This window comes from Rhinatrema bivittatum, chromosome 5, assembly GCF_901001135.1.
Source record: "Rhinatrema bivittatum chromosome 5, aRhiBiv1.1, whole genome shotgun sequence".
Lineage (NCBI taxonomy): Eukaryota > Metazoa > Chordata > Amphibia > Gymnophiona > Rhinatrematidae > Rhinatrema > Rhinatrema bivittatum.
In genome coordinates, this window is record NC_042619.1 from 353,339,774 (window position 1) to 353,361,534 (window position 21,761).

Sequence of the window (21,761 nt, forward strand, 5' to 3'; positions counted from 1 at the left end):
AATCCGGGGTCGGCCCGCGCAACGGGGTGCACACTAGTGCACCTTGCGCGGGCCGAGCCCCGATGGCTTTCCCGTTCCCTCCGAGGCCGCTCCAAAATTGGAGCGGCCTCGGAGGGAACTTTCCTTCCATCACCCCCTACCTTCCCCCTCCTTTCCTCTACCTAAACCCCCCCCCCCCAACCTTTATTTTATAAGTTGCGCCTGCCTCTGGGCAGGCGTAGTTTGCGCACGCTGGCCGACAGCCGGCCCGTGATCCCAGGCACAGCGCCAAATGGTCCAGCCCTGCCACCCGCTGCCCAGGCCATGCCCCTTCTTTCCAAGCCCCGGGACTTTACACGTGTCCTGGGCCTTGACGCGCGCCGCCGTGCCATTTGAAAATAGGCCCGGCGCGCGTAACACCCCCCCCCCCCCCCCCCACGCGCGTAAATCCTTGAAAATCTGCCCCTTAGTGCTTACCAGTACCTCAGAGTACCAGTGCCAACTGGCCGTGGTCCTAGGTAAGCTCCTACGTAGCTGGTCTTCCCAGAATAGTTGGATACACGTTTTCCCATGTAAATGTATTTCTTGCTCCTATATATTAGGTTATCTTCTTTTTGTCTTGGTAGTGTCATGTGCACGATGGCTTTGGGGATTACTTGTGCTCCCTCTAGTGTTAAATTTTCCCCAGCATATACAATGCCTTGCATACAAAAAAGCAAGCCTGGTCCAGGGCCAGTTTCGGTTGTACCTTCTGCTCTCCCATAGACAGAGAGAATGTGAGAAGAGCCCTAGACCAGTGAATCAAGATATTAGCAACCGAAAATGTTATACTTTTTGATTCCATCAAAAATTGGCTGGATAGACTCGCTGAATGGCGTAAAATTTAGTATCTGCCAAATTCCTGACGATGATGCTGCACCGTATTTGGCTCCAGTCACATCTCCTCTTGCTGGGAGATGGTGATGCTCTCGTTCTATGTATGTGACCCTTCTCCTGGGTCATTACAATGCTGAGTGGGTCACTAAGAAGGAGGCACAAAAGTCTCTCTCCAGGGACCGTAGGCTTGGGAGTTGGCACCAGTCTCGCATGAATCGCTCTCACGTAGTTCCAACACGAGAATCGGTCGCAGCTAAGACGACCCTTCAGTCTCGCATCCCCGCTTCCCTACCCGCAGTAACTCCAGCTCGGCGCTCCCTGCTACTGGCAGTGGCTTCGGCACGGCGCTCCGTCCTCCGGCGACTGTGGCTCCAGCTCAGTATTTTCCCTCCTCCCTCCACTCAGTTCCACACCGTCCCCCCTCTCTTTATTTCATTTATTCCCTTTGTTGCTTTCCCACGCCTCCCTAGCTTTTTTTTCCACATCTTCCAACTTTCACCCACCGCTTCACTCCATTTTCCTCTCTCCTACTTCTGTTCCTTTTCTCTTTGTCCCTCCTGTTGACTCCAGATCCTTTTTGTTCATATCTCTTGCCGGCACCCTCCCTCCAGTCCTCATTTCAGCGTCCATCCATCTGCCTCCGTTTTCTCTCCCGTCCCCCAGCACCTGCCTCTCCTCACCCACCCTCCCTGTGCTGCTGCTGCTGCTCCTCCTCACCATTCTTGCATCCTCCATGTAGGCACCATGAGCAGGTGAACACATTTGTGGGCCAGTATTGCCTGCTGCTGATCTCTCGTGCACCGTGAGATAAGTGGCGGAAGGGCTGGCCTGTGAGCTCTGAACACACTTGCAGTGCCCACTTGCAGGACGAGTGCTGGAGAGCAATAGCGCAGGTTCCTGCTGCTCCATCTCCTCTTGCCTTTTGACTGGGGCCTGGGGACTCCCACCAGCCACGTTGCTCCAGCCCGACTCCGCCTTCCCAATATTTATGCCCCGCCCCCAGACTCTCTGTGACTGCCTCCTTTGCCTAATGGTAAAATCAACGCCAGAATCAATGAACAGAAATGGTCAAAGTGATGACATAAGAACATAAGAAATTGCCATGCTGGGTCAGACCAAGGGTCCATCAAGCGCAGCATCCTGTTTTCAACAGAGGCCAAACCAGGCCACAAGAACCTGGCAAGTACCCAAACACTAAGAAGATCCCATGCTACTGATGCAATTAATAGCAGTGGCTATTCCCTAAGTAAACTTGATTAATAGCCGTTAATGGACTTCTCCTCCAAGAACTTATCCAAATCTTTTTTGAACCCAGCTACACTAACTGCACTAACCACATCCTCTGGCAACAAATTCCAGAGCTTTATTATGACTGTTTGATACAAAGTACAGTACCGGGAAATGAATCCTTATGAAACCTATTTTCAATTGCAATCACCTTTAAACACTTGCAAAGTCCTTTCCTTGCTTTATTGGAAATTATTTCTCTGTGTAAATTGTCCTACGGTTCCCCCTACTCCTCCAGGAAAACCTCTGCTACTGTTAACTCCAAAGGTGACACTCCATCTCCTCCTGATGCAAGTGCCAGCCTGGTGCCGTCTCCTACAACTCTCCAAAATAGTTATGGCACCTTGTACAAGATGTGGATTATTTCATGCAAAACTCCTTTTATTTCAGCAACAACCTCCAGTTGGGTTCTGGGTGGTTTTTAAGACCGTCTTCCGGAAACACACGCCAGCTCTCAAAAATAAAAAAAAAAACACAGGAATTGGAAATCTCCACCTCCTTCCCAACTCCTTATCCCCAAGAATGGGGCCGGAGATGCGGGCTTAGCTGTGGATCCAGCGCACAGGAACGTTTGCTTTCTCATCTCTCCGGATCTGTAGAAGCCTCTGGTTACTACCTAAAATCACCCTTGGGTGTGCGATTACCGGCCCTCCATCATCTCCTCCCGCTACCTACTTTCGCCAGCTGTAGTCGGGCCTCCTTGTGAGGCGGAAGCTCCCTAGGTAGCAACCCAACGGGTCCCTACGTCTGTCTCTTCAGTTCTTGAGATCAGTTCAAAACATAACTCTTTTATATTTTTCTCACTTTTCCAAACCTGTGCTCAGTTGCAGTTAAAATGTCAGGTAGGTGCCTGTCCAAGATGACTTACACTCTCTGTTTTGGGGGTTTTTTTTTTTTTCTGAGGCAATGGAGGACGATGGGACTTGCCCGAAGTCACCAGGAGCACAGTGGGATCCAAACCTTTAGCTTCCTTACTTCTCAGCCTTCTGCTCCTAACTGCTAGGATGTGAACCGATGTGGGTGGGATAAACTCACTCTCTCCGTGAGCTCCAAATTAACCAATAACGCTCTTTCCCAGCCCATCTTTTAAGCACCACCCTGTGTTCCTGGCAGGCGTTGCAGTTCAGTTTTGGGTGTCGCGTGTACGCCTCCCATTCCTGGGAAAATGCATCGGTGCCGCTCTGTTCTTTCTGAAATCCCCCCCTGCTCTGTTTCTGGTGCCTCCACTTCATGCACCTTTTTTTTTTTATCGTTCCCAGAACCCGATCTATTTTCAGTTACTGGCACCGGTGCAAAATTCACAGCAAGCCTCTTCCCTTCTAGTTAGATCAGGGGGTGCAGCTACGGGTCCGTGTGTTTGGGCCTTTGATATGGGCGTCACTTCCCATCTCAGATTGGCAGGGGAGAGGAAGGGTGGTGCTCGAGCAGCTGGGTCTTTTTTTTTTTTGGGCCCGTGCGGTTCCCGTACTGTACGGAAGCCGTGCGGGCTCGAGTGTTTCAGGCACGGCCCCCCTTCACCGCACGTGCAGAGCGTGCGGCTGCTTTTAGTGGCTCAGTTTCGATGAGAAACAGCAACCTAGGTGCCGATGATATCTTGCTAACCTTCTGCAAACCGGAATCAACTGCACCTAGCCTTAAACCTTCTGCTTATTTCAGTTGGATTGCTTGCGCCCCCCCCCCCCCCATCAGCAAAGCCCAGGGGTGAGCTGCGATCCGTTTATGCACAAAAATGGTTCTCATTACCATATATTCCCAAACCTTTCAGGGTTTCGGGTGAGTTGAGCTAAAGGTGAGGCAATTTTCCCTTTTTGCCTCTTACGTCAATATCCGCAAGATGGAATGAGATGTGGGTAGCAGAGAAGTTAAAGTATCTTGTAATAATTATGACCAGGATCTTATTAGACACAAGCCTAAAAAATAATTAAATCCCTGGGATAAATTCCAGTTTCCTAGCGAGTAGCAGATGGACTCAGGACCAATGGGTATAGTGTTGGGATAGCAGTTGGAGACGGATCAGATTTCAATCTGACGTCAGCCCTGGTACATATACCCCTGCAGGAAGTGCAGCTCTTCAGTATTTTCCGTCTCCATAGCAGTTAGGGACTACCTGCACAGCGTTGGAGTAATTTTACCAAAGAAAACCAAATTAAGAAGAAAATCTTACCTCTACAGACGAGCCCCGCTCTCTTGCAGTGACACCTGTTTGGGTCCCTCCCCCCAGTTGAGATTTCCCGAGGTGATTTATGCGATGCCTCGGTCTGGCGGCTGATCCTCGGCGGGGACCTAGCCCCCGACATCGGGTGAGGCGGAGAGGCAGCGGGTGCAACCTCGAGCGAGGCGGTAACAGATCATCTGTGAAATATACAATATATATGATACATTCTCGCCCTTAATCTATTATCAACATTCACACCTACTCCCATTCAATGTTCATATCAAACACAACCATATACCCCCTCAAATTTAATACCACACATACCAGTCCACAAACCCAAAATACGCCAGTACCCTGCACTTACCCGCTCTGATCTGACCACACCTTTCTACTGCTCTTATCCAGCGTCTGTGTATCTAACCATATTCCCTCTCAAGTTTAAATGTCCCTAACTCCTCCCCCCCCATGTCGTCATTGGTGTGGTTGGTATGGATGTGGGGGATTTTAGTTTTAGTACGTATTATGAATATATTGAGTGGGGAAATGATCGTAAGAAGCGCCAGGAGTTTAGTCATATAATTGCGGGAGATGACGCTGATGACGACATGGGGGGAGGAGTTGGGGACATTTAAACCTGAGAGGGAATATGGTTAGATTCACAGACGCTGGATAAGAGCAGTAGAAAGGTGGGGTCGGATCAGAGCGGGTAAGTGCAGGGTACTGGCGTATTTTGGGTTTGTGGACTGGTATGTGTGGTATTAAATTTGAGGGGGGTATATGGTTGTGTTTGATATGAACATTGAATGGGAGTAGGCGTGAATGTTGATAATAGATTAAGGGCGAGAATGTATCATATATATTGTATATTTCACAGATGATCCGGATGGGATTTGAAAGGGCTTCTAATCCCGTAAGAAAAAGTTGTTCAACTATTATCAGTGGAATCCTGAGGGTAACTGTGATAAAAACAGTGGAGACGAAGTTGTATACATAACTGTGCGACAGAGGAAGTAGAACATCTAACAAACAGCTTGGACTGAGAATGAAAATGATGGCTGTGCCTAAACACTGGATGTAAGATTTGAGTTCTCGATATTGAATGGCAGTCCAGACAAAGTGATTTGATATAAAAATCACTGTGGTGGATTTGAATGTGTTTATGAAGTGCTCCTGATGCAGGCGGGACGCCGCCAAAACATCATGGCGTCGGGCTCTTGAAACAACTATTTTTTGCATTTTCCACCATTAGGAATTGAGTTGGCTTTTTGAAATAAGGACTGGGTCTTTGAAATTACAACCTTATACCTTTTTATCACTGGTCTGTTGAAATAAGGACTGTTGAAATAATTATTTTGATGCACTGAGTTTTGAGCTCTTGTGAAGAAAAAAAAGAAAAGGGATTTTGAAATGTTGGGGTAGATGTTTGCACATTCGTGGGTATGAAAAAAGTGGGGTTTTTATGTGTATAAAAAATGCTAGCATATATTTTTGGTGGTTGTGTGAATGAGGTATGAAGAGTGTATTTAAATAAGTGAAAACATTGTGAAAGAAGTAAATTGGAAATAAAAATTATTTAATCAATATGATGATGTGTAAGGAATGGCGAATTGCTGAGCAGAACAGCACTGTTCTCTTGTTGTGTTAATCCCTTGTCCAATAATAATTACTTTTTTATCGGTACTAATATAGTAAGTCTAATGGTACCAAGCATTTCATCATCATTCACAGCAATCTTGCATCAGAGCTTAAACACTCAGGGTGCCAAGAAATCATAGTGTAAAACAGCTGTTGGGTGAATAGAGAAAGAGACAAGCTTATTTGCAGTCTAACAAAGACCTTGATGCAAAATCTAATGCACGATCCATCATAACACCAATACACAACAAGTTCTAAATCAGGAGTGGACCTGAACTGGTCTAAATCGGTCCAGAGCAGTGCTAAATGACACCATTACTCGGTGTAGAATGAGGGTGCATTCGGATGCCTTGCGCTTAGCTTTTCCCAGACTTCCCGTCTGGGAAATGGACTTGCCGTCCATTCAGAATATCTGCAGTCCAAAAAAAAAAAAAAAGCAAGCAGCGAAGGATCGAAGTGAGCTTAACCTGCATATTCTAGTCTTCCATGCATGCAGGTTTGTTCCACATAATTTTATTGTGGATATCCTACTTGTGAGGTCCCCCCAGGGTAGGTTTGGGAAGCAGGGATTCCCATCCCACTGTTTGGAAGACGAGTAATTTTCTGCCTGTCGGGGGTCAGTTCCAATAAAAACGAATGCCCCCTCGTTTCATTTGTCTGTGCAGGTCCAGCCCCTCCCCCTGTAAGCAGTGTTCCTAGCATAACTAAGTCACCGATTCAAAGGAAAGTAGCCAGATGATGCCATAAGCCAAGCCGGCCACTGCAGTGACGGATGTAGGTCATTGCTACCTCCCTAGGCACTGTTGTTGCTTTGGCCTCCTGGGAACAGCAGAACTAAGGCACAGCCTCACCGAGCTCAGGGTAGATTTCTGTGGCGAGGACTGGAAAGTTCTGAATCACATTGGCAAGCATTTCCATCTTTTGTACTGGATTATAAAAATTAGTTTTCCAACCCTTCTTGTGTCTCTCTAATTTATTTTGTTGTATTGAGTGAGGGGAAAAAAGGTATCAAGTATCAGCACAAGAAGGGGAGATCTTGGAAAGAAGGAGAGGGAGGGATGGCCAGGGATTGGGAAGAAGGGGGCGGGGAGGACGAGGACCAGAAATGAGGTGGAGAGAAGGTGGGAGGAAGGTGAGGAGTCTCACCATCCCCCCACTGGCTATTTTCTTAAATTACCTCTTAAGTTACCTCATTATTTACAGCTTTACTCAGTGAAATGTTGTCCCTTTCTCAATCATATCTATAACTCACCTGCTTTAGAACTTCTCAGTCATGGTTTTTGCCCTATTAACTCATAGCCTCTTATTTATTTTTGTTGGGTATCACTGGTCTGTCTCGACTAGAATGAAAGCTCCAAGGAGTAGGGATTTTCCTTTATTCCTTTCTGTACAGCACTGCATACATTGGTGTATATACTCTACAAATCCTGATAATAATCAGAAGGAAACCCCTCTTCTACTGCTCTTTTTCCTTCCAGAATTCAAACATTGGTGGCATCCTAAAGCAGTGATTTTTCAGCCTGATCCTCTGGGACCATCTGGCCAGACTGGTTTCATGATATCTACAAAAATATGCATGAGAGATTTGCATGCACCGCCTCCATTGTATACAAATATATCTCATGCATATGTATCTATTTTATTTATTTAAGCGCACATATTCCACTGATCCTAAAGCCTTACATTTAGCAGATTAAAACCAACAAACATGCAAACAATAATAAAACATAAAAACCCCCACAAAATAATGCCAATATAAATCACTAATAAACAATTTACAAAATCAACCACATAAAAGCACTTAACAAAAGCTTTAATCAGAGGCAAAAGCCTAATATGCCTTATCCCTTTCGAAGAATGTCAAATTATTTTCCAAGCAAAGGTAAAGTGGAAGAGAATTCCAAAGCTCTGGCCCAGGCCTCAGCTAAATGAATCAATTTGAATGACAGCACAAATAGACAAAAGCAGTCCTGAAGATCCGTAAGGTTTGTCTAGGGACAAATTGTAAGAACAGGTTTCAGATAACTGGGTGCGCCACTCTTCAAGGCTTTAAAAATCAGAACTACTATCTTGAGTTGAATATGCCAGACAGTGAAAGCCATGGGAAGAGAAGGGAGCATGGAGGTAACCAGTTCGGTGCGATGGTTACTACCCTTAACAGAAGCCCGGGGATTACTACCCTCCACACATCATTCTCCACCTTGACGGTGAGGAGGGAAAAAAGGGGGAATCGAACTCTGATGGCAACCAACACGGGGCCCCCCCCCCCCCCCCCCCCCCCCCACACTTTTACGGAGTGGAGTACTGATATGCACACACGAGAAAAAGCACAGGACTGCTTCTACCGCCAAGTCCAAAAACAAAGCAGTCAAGCAGCATTGTCTGAATTTTCAAGAAGGCTCCTCATCCAATAAAATGTTGCTAGCAGTAATTTCTGGGTTTGACAAAGTTGCTTGATCTTTGATTGTAAATATTACTACCCTTATCATAAGGCTTGAGGGTAACTGCACAGAGTACCCTTATGAAAAACTTGGAGGTAACCTGCCCGACAGATAGTACCATAAGAAGCTTGCTGGCAGACTGGATGGGCCAATTGGTCCTTTTCTGTCGGCATTACTATGTTAATATGTTACTCTAGGCTCTTCAATATTGGTGTCATATGGTCATGAAAATGACAGCCAGAGTAGCTGCATTCTGAGTAAGCTACAGGACTCAAAGCAAAGAATTAGGAAGGCCAAGTTAGAGAGAGTTACAATAATTAGTGTAAGAAAGGACCCATCACTTGTAACACAGCTCTGAAATCATTTCGGAGAAAGTAGCGGCTTCAGCTTGACTACTGTCTTCAATTTAAAAAAAAAAAAAAAAAAAAAAAAAAAAGGTGGTCTTCAGCATGAGGTAATCTTGAGCCTTCCTAGACACCGTAGAATCAAATATCATACCAAAAAAAATGGAAGGGATATACCTCCTAACTGCAACTGAATAAGTATCGCTGAAATCTGTGACAGACCTGAAAGCTTAATCTTCTTAAGATTCAGCACAAGCCAATTAGATGACGTCAGGGACAGTAACTTTTAAGCAGGTGCTTAGGCACACCTGTCTGTGCGTTTGCCAGCTCCCGCCCAGGGACACGGCCATGTTATAGCATGCGTGCGTATATGCACGTATGTTATAAAATAAAATTGCAGGCATATGTGCGCATGGTCAGTCTAAGTGGACGAACGCACCTATGCATGCAAATCCTGCTTCTACCACAAGTGGGGGGATTTAAAAAAAAAAAAAACGCATGCTGACGCCATTACGGTTTTACCAGTTCGTTCCCAGTTTGCCCAGGTAAGGGATAGGACTTCCAAACCGAACCCACCCCCCCCCCCCCCCAGTTCAATAGCCTCTCTTCTCCCCTGTTAACCCCAACCCTTAAAACCCCGCTGACCTATTTGTCTATTTTATTACTTGCACGTTACGCGGCAGGGACCCCGGTGCGTGCCTGTGTGCATAAGTATGTACAGGCAGATTTCAATGTGAAATACAGGAACGCCCATGCCCTGCCCAGACCACACCCCCCCGTTTTTGGAACTTCATTTGTGCGTGTAGTGTCAAGTACGCACATACGCGGGCAGCTTTTAAAATCCGCTCAGCACGCGCCAGCCCAACTTGTGCATAATCTTCCGGTTTTAGTGTGCACCGGGCTTTTAAAATTCAGCTTTGAGTGTTTACAGCCTCCAAGCGTTTCAAAAAGGTGGATAAAACAGAAATGGAATTAAGAGATGTCATCTACATAAAGCTGATAATGAATATCAAACTAAGTAAAGAGCTGACCTATAGGCTGAAGCTAAATGTTAAGTAAAGCAGCAGAAAGGCAGAACCCAGGGGTATTCCAGCAGTTAGGGATTTCCAATTTTAATAAGGGTGCCTGATTTAACTTAATTTGTAGGGCATGATCAATTAGGAATGATTAAAACTACTCAATATACTTCAGCCAAAACTCATAGCCCTAAGATGATTGATGAAAATGCTGAGGTAATATCTAGAAAAGTCATCTTGAAATCTCCTTTATTCATTTCATTGACAAAGAGCAAGAGTGGACAGTAAAAGTTTCAATGCTATGATTTTTTCCAGAATACATAGTGAAATTAATCGAAAATCCCATGCACCTCTAGATATTCCTGTAAGTATTCTAAGTCTGATTATTCAATCAGTTTCTCTAAATATGGAAGACTGGAAATCAACCAATAGTTAGTTACATAGGGTCTACATTTGGCTTTCAGATGTGGATATACAATGACCTTTTTTTCAAAGGTGGAAAATAACTTATGAAAAGATGCATTTATAAAAGAGGTAAGGACATCACTCAATGAGTTCTCAGCCACTTTAACTAGCCAGTTTGGAAAGGGATCCAAACAAGAAGATGTGGCTGTCATCTCCACTAGTAATTCCAAGACTTCTGTCTTAAAGCCCGGATGATATTTGTCCCTTAATGACTCTCTCAGGGTCACCTGGAATTGATGAACCAGATCAGTCTTCTGGATTCAAGGAGGCATGCAGTTTAGTCATCTTAGAAACAGAAGATAGCAATGTTCTTGCAGTGAACTTCTGTAGAGGTGTCACTGCCAGAATGAGACATCTTTCAGTATAGAAAAGAATTGGGAGGTTGACTAATGGCAAACAACCTTTTGGAAGAAATGATTCTTAGCATTTTCAATAGACTGTCTATAAAGCTTTAAGATATCAAGAAAAGTGTCTTTAGCCTGAGGAGGGTTTGTGTGTTATGCTACTGGCATTCAGTACGCCCTGCAATCTCTTCTTCAAAGCTCATAGGTTTCCAAGGGAGCCACTGTAGCAAGACCCTTTGCAATTGTCAACTCCCATGAACTAACTATACTAGAAAGAGGAAAAATCAAAACTGCTAACAAGTTTCAGCTAGCCCCAAACTTAGCAGGATCAGCAAAACCTTTAGTAGTTATCTGAGGTAAGTAATAAAGTTTATGGTCAGATTCCATAGGATTCTTAAAATCCAGAATGAAATAACTAATGATCTGACCAGGGCACAAAGTCTCGTGCGCAAAAATCAAACCTACTATGTGTCCCACCGCAGGCGTGGGAGAACTGACTAACTATCTGCTGAAAAGCTAAGGCGATCATAGCTGTTAAAAATTCTTCAGCTTGAGAGCAAACCAGGTGGTCAATGTGCAGATTAAAGTTTTCAATAACGAGCAATTTATGGATTATTGAATTTTATCATAAAAAGAAAAGCCTCAACCAAATCTAAAGGATGAATATTAGGGGGACCTGGAGGTTGATACATCATAAAAAGTCCCCAGATCTTAGATATCCATGAAATAGCTTTGCAACCCTAAAGCACCATCCCATCCGCACAGACTATAAAGGCAATAAACTCCTCAAAATAAGACGCCTCTGCCTCTTCGTTGACTTATATTGAACCCTAAAACCAGGGGGCACAGTTGGTTGAAAATAATTGCATCAGTATCAAGGAGATGGCTGCCACAAGAGCAGAAAAAACTGGTATCTTGTTTCAGCTGGATCTCACATTGATATTAGAGTAAACCTATTCAAAACGGATCCCCTAAATGTCACATCACAAGATTATCCCATGGGAGTCCTATAGGTGCAATTAAGCCAGAAGTCCTGTCTTCCAAGGCTATGTGTCTGACAGATCTACGACAGTCGCATTGCCTATGTCCCAGGACAAATGGAATAGGTTGACTATTACAAGCAATGACTTAGTAAAACATATATAGTGCCAGCCACAAATGATTACAACACCAACACAATTCAATATACAGCACTACAAAAAGATAAAATAAACACATTTGCCAAACCACAATTTAAATATCAAGAGACAATTGAGATCGTGAGCAATGAAACTTCAATTAAGCAATTCAAAATTAAAACCATAAAAAAAAAAAAAGTAGCATCATTGGGTCACAGCTAAAAGGGGCAGCCACTGATAACATCAGCCTAAGGGGCAGAGCCAGTAGGAAAGGATTCTCCAGGTGACTGGCTGGTGCCACAGGAAAGGGACAGCCACCAAGTCTGAGGCAGATACAGTATCAGCAAACAAATCTGTTTCCTTCTCTTCTGGCATCAGGCCAAGGGACACAGGCAACAGTTTAAGGAGCTATCATGAAAAGCAGAAGATTGGATTGAGAGCCACTTTCCCTGTATAGAAAAGAGTGAGTGTCTCCTAATGCACTCTCTATTGCCGAACATGGGTTTTCCTATGAAAAGCTTGGGGAGTCAAAATATGATAGCACAGTGGCATACCGAGGGGGGTGGGGGGGGGGGTTCAATGCCCCCAGGTGCCAGGCAAAGGGGGGGGGGTGCAGCAGCTCCCAGTCTTCTCCACTCCCCATGTATAATTGTAAGCCAGAAGCTTAAGATATTGTTCTTGCTCTGACTAGCAAAGGTGAATTACATTGCAAAGGGGAAACCCCATAAAGACAATAGTGACCAGTGAATTACTTGGCAGTACTTCTAGAAGGGGGGGGGGGGGGCTGCTATGACTGGAAGCCAGTAGTATTATCCCCTGAACTGCAGTGACACCAAGTGGACCTGGCTACAATTGTTTTTGTTTTTGTCTTTTTATATACCGACATTCGTTTGCACATCACATCGGTTTACAAATTGCTAGGATTAAATGGATATTTCTGCATGAGGAAACCTTTGAGTTGAATGGACCTATGTGACAATTCTTGGAATCAGAACTTGGGGTGTAATCCAGGATCAGAACCAACGAGGAGCAGGGGATCAATTGTTAATGAACTTTTTAAATTAGGTAAGGTTGTCTTTTGTGTACAGACAGGCAGAGCGAGGAAAAGACAGAAAGATATAGCAATGAGGTGAGGTTCCTACCCCAGCCACATGGCTGCTACCACAAAGGAAAGAGCTGATGGAGATGGATAGAAGCATTCCTCATAGCCATAGTCTGTAGAATAGTAATTATATAACAGTGCCGAGACAGCAGTGGTTTCTTATTTTGTAATGAGGGGAAAGAGTGTGAGTTTCAAGTATTTCCTGACCTTTTGTTCCATTTATAACTAGAAGGACAGTATTTAGACTATTATCTGCATACATTCAACTGTTCAACTGTTCTATGTAAAGCCCACTACTCTTTTTGGGCATTTAAAAGTTGTATGTAAACCGGATTGATTTGTAGTTCCTACAAGAACTTCAGTCTATAAAAATTAAAAATAAATAAATAAATAAATTCAGTATCAGGCTGACCTAGTTGCAGGGAAATTTGGAAGATTTGTCATGATTTTATATAAGTAGAGGGAATTTGGGGTGGGTTTTTTTTTGTGAGTACCAGGACTTCCAATTTCCTGCAACTATGTGTGTGAGAGAGAGAGAGAGGATAAAGTTTGTGTGCCCACCTAATCCTTGACAATCTCAGGGTGACTGGAAATCAAGATTTCCCAGATGTACACAGCAGGGGCTTTTTAAAAATCCTTATTAGTTTTAATTATTGGGTGTTCAATATATGTGCTGTTTTGAAATATTTTATGATGGTTGGGAAATTTTTAAAAAATGTATATGATTTTAATTGTTCTATTTGTCAGTTTTAAAATATTATTTTATTAGTATGATTCTTCTAATTGCTGCTTTGTTTCTTGATTTTATTTGTTTTATGGGGAATGGTGGTTCTGTTTTTCCATTGTTACACACAGCTCAATACAGTAAAGTGGGGCCGCGGTTACCCTGCTCCTAACCTGCTTTCTACTCACTTTCCGGCCGCGTTGGCCCTTCCTGTGATCCACAATCCCCTTTAACCCATTCTTACCGCCTCTTTAAATCCCCGGGCAACCCCTTCCGCACGCGGCATGTATATTGCATGTAAACGATCGAATTAGCTATTCCCTACCATCCAGTAACGCGCGCCCCGACTATCGCTTTTTTACCCTGCCGTTTTGCCCCGCGTTTAACCTGCTAACTTACCGCCTACCCCTACCCCTGCGTTAGAGGCAAGGGTTAAGGGTAGACGGCAAACTTTCCCACAAAAGAAAACCTAAAATGGGACTCTGTATTGCCACTTGAAAAACTCTAAGCGTCAGATTTCAAAACCGGGATGCTTTTTCCAAATCAAAATTCAAAAACATTAAGAATTATATTGGCGCCATTAAGCCCTGGGCATTAAATATAGGAAAGGGCAGCTTTTAATCTCTTATTTACTGTCCATGTCTATTTTATCATTGTGGGTTAGCCCCCCCTTTTTTTTTTTTTTTAAATGATATTGTGAATCATTGCACTACACATGCGATTCCTTAAATGAACTTAATACAATAATGCTAGATACATATATACTAACATTTGCAGTGAGCCCCGCTTTTGGTAAAGTTGTTATAAATACCTTGGATGTCACTTTCCGAATCCCCCCCCATCTCCACGCGGGCGGGCGCGCGTTCATCCAGGCAGCGGTGGCGGGAGCCGGCGGGCGCGCGTTCATTCAGGCGGAGGGAGCCGGCGGCGAAAGCGGCCTCCAGCAGCCCCCGCCGGCAGTGAATGAATGCGCGCCTGTGTACGCCCGTGCAATTTCGGCGCTCAAGGCAGTGCGTTAGCGAACGCCGACGTCACATGCCGTGACGTCAAGTGTCGTGACGTCACGCCTTGAGCGCCGAAATTGCACGGGCGTACACAGGCGTGCATTCATTCACTGCCGGGGGGGCTGCTAGAGGCCGCTTTCGCCGCCGGCTCCCTCCGCCTGGATGAACGTGCGCCCGCCCGCCAGCTCCTGCCGCCGCCTGGATGAACGCGCGCCCGCCGGCTCCCGCCAGTAAGTTTACTTTTTTTACACTTTATTCCCTTTTGTTTTAATTTTCGCCCTGCGCCTTGCTTCGGGAGGGGGGGGATCCATCCACTTCCTGGTACCTGTCATTTGAAATGACAGGTACCAGCGCACCCAGGATACTGTATAGGCGCTGTATTAAGCGCCTATACAGTAAAATGGGTTGCGCGGGCCTAACTCTTCGCAGACGCGGCTTGCATTTGCAAGCAATTTAAATAGAGTATCGAGCGGTATGTGATCAGAACTGTGCGTGCGGCAAACGAGGGTGCGCCCGGCACTGCCGCACTCTTTCTAACGCAGCCTTACTGTATCGACCTGAGTCTGGCTTCTTGGGGTTTCCATTTCAGTTTTTGTCTGTATATTGCTGGTTCTAATTTGTGATCCTTTATTCTGTATTTGGTGAGGGGTCTGTCTGCTCTCAGCGTGTCGGGTGGTGAGTGGAGAGTTTATCTATTTTGGGATAGGAACAAGTAGTGATAGGTTTTAGAGGTGTGTATGGAGGTTATGTGATGAAAGCAATTTATATATCTTTTGTGGTATTTGTAACCTATTGTATCATTGGCATTTTCCATGATTACATATTTTTCCCCGGTTTTGTAATCAATTAAAGATTTATATAAAGATTTGCAAATAATTTTTTTGAATGTTATTAATGTTTGATTCCTTCAGTTGAGAGATATATATATATATATATATAGTAGTTTTACTAGAAGTGTGAAACTGGCCAGCTGTTTAAAATGACACAGAAGACCCTTTGGACTTTCTTATTAAGACTTTTTTTATAGCCAATTTTAAAGCAGGGAGGCCATGCTATGGACGCAGGTGTGATACGAGGATATGTCATTCTGGTTCCTCCGCCGCCACCCCCCCCCCCCCCCCCCAATTCTTCTATGGGTCCTATTTACTAACAACCCCTATACCAACGTGGTGAGATGGGTTCCCTCTGCCGAGGGTCCCAAGACTGCTACCTCTGGATCACCTCACTACGGCCACCTCTGGTGGTACACATCAAGCTGTTTAATAAAAGAGCTAAATTCTATGTTTCCGCATCCTGAGTCTAGCCCAGTACTGTGGCTCCCCATGGGCGTGGTCATCTGCCACAGTACCCAAGAATCCACCGGAACACCGTTAAGCCATAACACTGATTAACTTGTTCCATTCCACTCATTATTTTATAGACCCCTCTCATATCTCCCCTCAGCCGTCTCTTCTCCAAGCTGAACAGCCCTAACCTCTTTAGCATTTCCTCATAGGGGAGCCGTTCCATCCCATTTATCATCTTGGTCACCCTTCTCTGTACCTTTTCTAATTCTGCTATATCTTTCTTGAGATGTGGTGACCAGAACTGAACACAATACTCAAGATGAGGTCGCACCTTGGACTGATACAGAGGCATTATGATATTCTCTGTTTTATTCTCCATTCCTTTCCTAAGCAAGTCTAGTATTTATAACATATTTCATTTGTTAATCTTTAGTCAACCATAGTTCATTTTATAATAACTTATTTTCCAACACTTATTTTTAAGCTTATTTTCTGCTGTTACTGGAGTAATACAGGGGATGACATAAAACAGTGTCCAAAAGTAAGTACAGTTATTTGTAGTTTTCTGAATCAATTTCCTGTTGTGGCGAAACAGCTTATGCTTGTTGAGATTCCTTAGTTTGTAATGAGACCTTTTTCGGCTTGATATTTGCCATCACTTAGCCAGATATGTTGTGTCTGGGGCATACCAGAGAGTAACTACCTATCCAACTAACTTAACCTGATAACTTAGCTGGATAAGTTTGAATATCGCCACTTAACTGGATACGGTAGACCTACTATTGAGCAGGTCTAAAGTTAACTAGAAAAACATCCAGCTAACTCAAAGTAGATTCAGCAGCACAGCAAAGCCACTGATTATCCAGAACAAATTAGCTGAATATGTTTATCTGGCTCACTTATTCAGCTGAATAATGGCTGAATATTAACCTTTTGTTTTCTCAGTAAGACCTGTTTTCTCTTGCAATCCTTAAACTGTCAGGCAGGTGGCAGCCTAATTCCTGCTGTGCTCTTTAGTTTCTGGTAGCCAGGACTATAAATGGGTTAACCTGCTGCATACTCTCCTGGTGTAAGAGACAAAGAAGAGCCATGATTGGGCCTTTAACCGGGGTCTGGGCTGTAGGAGGGCTTGTGCTCTGTCCTTAAGCCACAGGATGTGACTCTCTCAGGATAGTGATGATAGAACTTTTTTTTTTTACGTTGAATCTTGTATCTGTGTATTAGAATTTAGGTAGAGCCGAGTTCTAGGAGTCAGATTGGTCCTATAGAAAACTAGAACCTTAATAGGTTGAGAGATCTGTACTGTATTAACATTTAAAAAAAAAAAAAAATGATGTGATTCGAGCATATTTGGGGAAAATCAAAGGCCACAGAGTTTTACAGAAGTCGTGGATAGGCTTCAATTATCCCATCAAGACAGGTTTCCTTGTATTCATCTCGCTCATTGTATAACCTGGAATTTGCCTTCTAAGCTCAAACATTTTAGAGAGATTGGGAGCTGACCCTGGATAAGAATACTTGGGAAGCTATAAATTGCTTCTTCATTGGTATCTTACAGCAGTGTGCTTGCGAAAATGTTTCCCCATACAAATGGGAAATGTTGGCACCAATGTGGTGAGGGTGTTTCCTATCATCCTTGGTAGAAATATCCTTCTGTTCTAGTATACTGGGGCCAGATGATTCGATTCATGACTGTTATTACTAAAATTGCACCTCTTAGGGATCCTTAAATAGTTTTACAGAGTGTTCTGGTGCCTAATGTCTCAATATCAATGAAACAACATTGAATCGTATAAGTTATTAGAGCAGTTAAACGTACTCTAACAAGCCTGGTGGTGAGGAAGTCAAAAGGCCTTGTTGTATCTCTCTATTCAATGTAGTGCAATTTAGCTAATACTATTCTTTCCTGATTTATGTTATGCCTGCTATGAATATAGATGGAAGCTACTATTTAGATGGTAGCAGAGGAAGGCATTGTCGTTATTAGCCAAGCTATGCTTTCAGCTTGATAACAGTGTTATGTATAAGAAATGGGCCGGAGGTCGGTGATTGCGCAATGTAGAAAATAGCGATTAGTAAAATATATAGCTGTGCAGAAAGGCTTTAATGTCAGATATCAGTGACAGATGACAGAGGAAAGATGTGCTTAGCAATGAAAGAATGTAACATGTTTCTATGCGACTATAAGTTACTGAGTCCTAAATGAGTCTATAAATTCATAAACAGGTAAAGTACAAATATAATGTAAGTTATGAGCTCGGGGCTATCTTAGAACTCTAAGTGAGGTTTCGTTATGTCATAAATTCTCATTTGTAATTACTAGATTTTTTTTTAGATTGCCCACTGAGATCCTGTTCAAAGTGTGGTTTCCTCATGTCAAACTTGGTAGACTTGTACTGCAACAGATTCATTTTTGTCTGTTTTTAAAATTGTGGAGGTAATCAGCAGGGCCTTTAGAAAATTAGAGAAAATATGAAAACAATTTCCACCGTGGAATCAGGCTGCACTTCCACCGCTATCATTGGTACACCAACTCCCTAAGACGCTGCATTATATGCACCGAAGTACAATACTCCTCCTCCAAAGTTCAATGTTATCTGGGAGCCTTTTCAGCTTTGGCTGGCAGGACATAAGGACTGAGGGGTGGAGACTGACCAAGTGTTGAACTTTTGCTATGGAGAGGAAGGGGGGGGGGGGAGCAGTGTTTATGTTCTGTGGAGGTTTACTAAGTTATGTAAATTTGTTTGCTCTGCTCTTCAATAAAGATTAAATTATTAAAAAAAAAAAGTGGCACATGAGTTCTTGAGATGCCACTGATCCGTCCTTTAGAGGAGACCGCAAGGCTAAAGGCAGTCAATATATCTGTCTAGACTAGAGAATGTTGTGAAGTAAGAATTCCCACAGTAGACGTCTTCAGGAGGAAGTCAAGTGCAGATTGGATTAACATTTCTTAGTGTAAGTTAGCAGAGGTTTATCTACACAAAGTTACTTAAAAAAAAAATTGTATAGTGGGCTCTGTCTCTTTCTTACTACCCTCCAGTGTAATATGGCACTTCTTGTTCCTTCTTTGAACAGATTACTGGTGCTTAGAAGACCTGTATCGTGAAATGGTGAAGCAGTACGTCTATGCCGTTGACAAGCTCCAAGGGAGACGACCGGATCCATCCACTATCGAAGGATGCTCCCAGCTGAAGCCGGACAATTACCTCCTCGCGTGGCACACGCCTTTCAACGAAAAAGGTATCCCTTACCTCGATTGCTAAACAGTGACCCAAGCACTGCCTTTCAGCTGTTAAAGCCAGCCATGCGGTGCCGGCTCAGTGGCAGCGCTACGTGCGGCCGTGAAGAGGTTCTTCGCATGGGCTGGGGATGCCGTAGAAGCAGGCTTTTCACAGGCAGCTGTCACCCAACCAGCCAACCCCCTTAGCAGCTGGACTCAAGGACCAGCAATCGCTTGCTCTGAAAGGGAGCATGCCTGTGTGAGAGACCCCCCCCCGGCCAAGGACAAATGCTGTGATGGCCAACCTAAGCCAGGGACTGGGATATGAAAACAGGGGTAAAATTACCACCCCCGATATTTGCAAATGCCTAGCCCTGGCTTCAATCCGAGCTGCAAGCGTATAGGCATAGCAGGAGACTACAGGCCTTCCTCCTGCCCCACCACCCCCAACCAGCGAGCTATAGCAGAGGTGGCCTGCTCTGTCCTCATGAACCGCAAACAGGCCAGGTTATCCCCCGTGAATATGCATGAGATGGGTTTGCATGCGATGGAGGCAGCGCATGCAAATCCTTCTCATGCATGTTCATGGAGGATATCCTGAAAAACCTGGCCTGTTTGTGGCTCTCGAGCGCCGGAGTTGGCCAGCCCTGGGATGTTAGGATTCGAACACTGTGGGGGTTTTTTTTTTCTTTTCCCAGCTGCAGATACAAGCTGTTAGCTACTATAACAATTTAAGGGGAAGCAGGGAAAGGAGATTCTCTGCCAAAAATTCCTTTTCCAGTGCAGGCCGTCCCTTTGTAAGTCGATCCTACCCCGTATTCCGCATCTATTTAAAGAGAAGACTTTTTTTGTTCCTGGCATTCGGCCTCCAGACCTGGAGAGTTTTGTTGTTTTAATTCAGAGTTATTTTAGGGAATACTTTCCACCACTTTTCATTGTAGTTTGCTGTGGTTTTGATGTTTTACAAATGGCATGCGGGGGACAACAGGTGTAGCGGGGGGGGGGGGGGGGGGAATGAGAGCGCGGTCGTACGCGTTCCTCCTGGTTTGGTGAAGCTTTCCCCCAGCCGTGTTTCTGACATGTAACAAACGGTCAGTCTTAACTTTAATGGCCACACAGCTTCACGCATGCACGGTGTGAGAGATAAATTAGCTCAGGGTACTTTCTATGAATCAGTGTCATGGCATGCCGCTTACTCGGTTTATTTATTTTTTTACATTTCTTAACAGGAGACTTGATCTTTCTGCTTCGGCGATGAGGCTGGTGTTGCCAAATGGCTCCAGTTTATCGCAGCACATGTTGATCCAGGCCTGGTTTTTGCCCCATTGTCTGCAGGGACTTGTAGTTCTGATGCCCTTCTCGTTTTTCCCTAAAGAAAAGCAACACTACAGGAGTCCCCCTCCCCCCTGCAAGAAGTGGGCGGGATAACTAGGACTGGGATTGGTCTGTCCTGAAAACCTGGAGCCAGTTGGCAAACCTTACAATGGTCATAGGCTCACTGGGGTTGGATGGCAGGAAGTTAACCTTACCCTGCGGGACAATTTCTCATTCTCAGCCGAAAGACTGAGCTGGGACCATCCTCTCAGCTCATAGCGCAGACCAGGCTAATTTTCTTGCAAATGCAATTTTTATTGGCTAGTAAAACGCAAACAGCGCAGACATGGATTGTTTTTTTCTCTGAGCGCACAGAAAACATTACGTGTCCGAAACAAGAATGGTTTAAGGCAGAAAAAAAAAGACTCATTGAACCGACAAAAGCACTTTGTAGCGCATGAGCTCTCATGGCTACATAGACGTTTTCCTCCGATGTTTCATAATCGTCACTGGACGAGTAGCTCAAGCAGACCAGGGGAAGCTGATCATGGTAGGTAGGGTAGGAAAAGCCTGCCCTATTTCTGGCTTTCGCAGTGTAGAAACTTTTGCTTTGACTGTTTACATGATATGGCTGTCAGGTGGCTTTTTTAATTTAGGTGCTGCCTGCATTCCCTGCTGCTTGCGCTCCCATCCGCCGTGTTACGGAAGGTCAGCAATTAAGAAAGCCAGAGCAGGCAAGCTTTGCCTCCAAAAACCACACACACGTGCAGTCTGTCAGGGGCTAGGGAGTTTATTCTTCTCGACAGAAGCCGTGCTGGACTTGGCTGGGAGCGGGTAACTGCAGGCCCCGCTCCCAGCGAGGATTTTTAGGCTTCAGAGGGTTGGGCGGAGGGGAATAGGAGGGCCCAGCCTCTGTAACAGACTGCAATTTGAGGGAGGGGCTTGAGGGGGTGGGGGGCAAGGGGGCGGATGGCCAGCAATTAGGAGAAGATGTTGGGTAGGAATCTGATGCAAGGCCCAATAGGGCATAGCTGGACATCTTCTAAAGATATATGGATAAGTAGAAAGGTATCCGGCCATACAAGACTGGATAACAAATACCTAAATGGCAATATTAAAAATACAGAATAAAGAAAGAGCTGAATGTTTTTCCATTCAAACAATCCTACATCCAAAAAGGAAAAACTCAAGACACCTCTCTGTCTCTTGTCAACACTCACAATATAGGCTATAGCAGATATGATCAGTTTATGTATGTTCCGCATCAGCAAGCCTGACGACGTGCCAACCCAGTTGTTTTTTTTTTTTTAAAGGAGGCCATCTTCCCCCTACGGTTAGAGTAAACTTGCATTAAGCCCATCACGGTGCAATTAATATATTCAGTCGCAGTGCAGTTGAGATATTGAAATTTGTCAATTTTTCAAACATTTTTTTAAAACCTTTTTTTTCAA

At 44.5% G+C, this 21,761-nt stretch overlaps 1 protein-coding gene across 6 annotated transcripts in view; it reads left to right on the forward strand.

The window, feature by feature from the left end:
* ADPRHL1 (ADP-ribosylhydrolase like 1) overlaps positions 1–21,761 on the forward strand; it is an 81,711-nt gene that overhangs the window by 12,274 nt on the left and 47,676 nt on the right. For all 6 annotated transcript variants that reach the window (XR_003857155.1, XM_029604653.1, XM_029604652.1 and 3 more), the window contains exon 2: positions 18,852–19,016. Coding sequence is in view for 5 of the 6 variants with exons in the window: in XM_029604653.1 (XP_029460513.1) it covers positions 18,852–19,016 (165 nt within the window). In the remaining variant the exon portion in view is untranslated. The remainder of the gene's footprint in view (positions 1–18,851; positions 19,017–21,761) is intronic.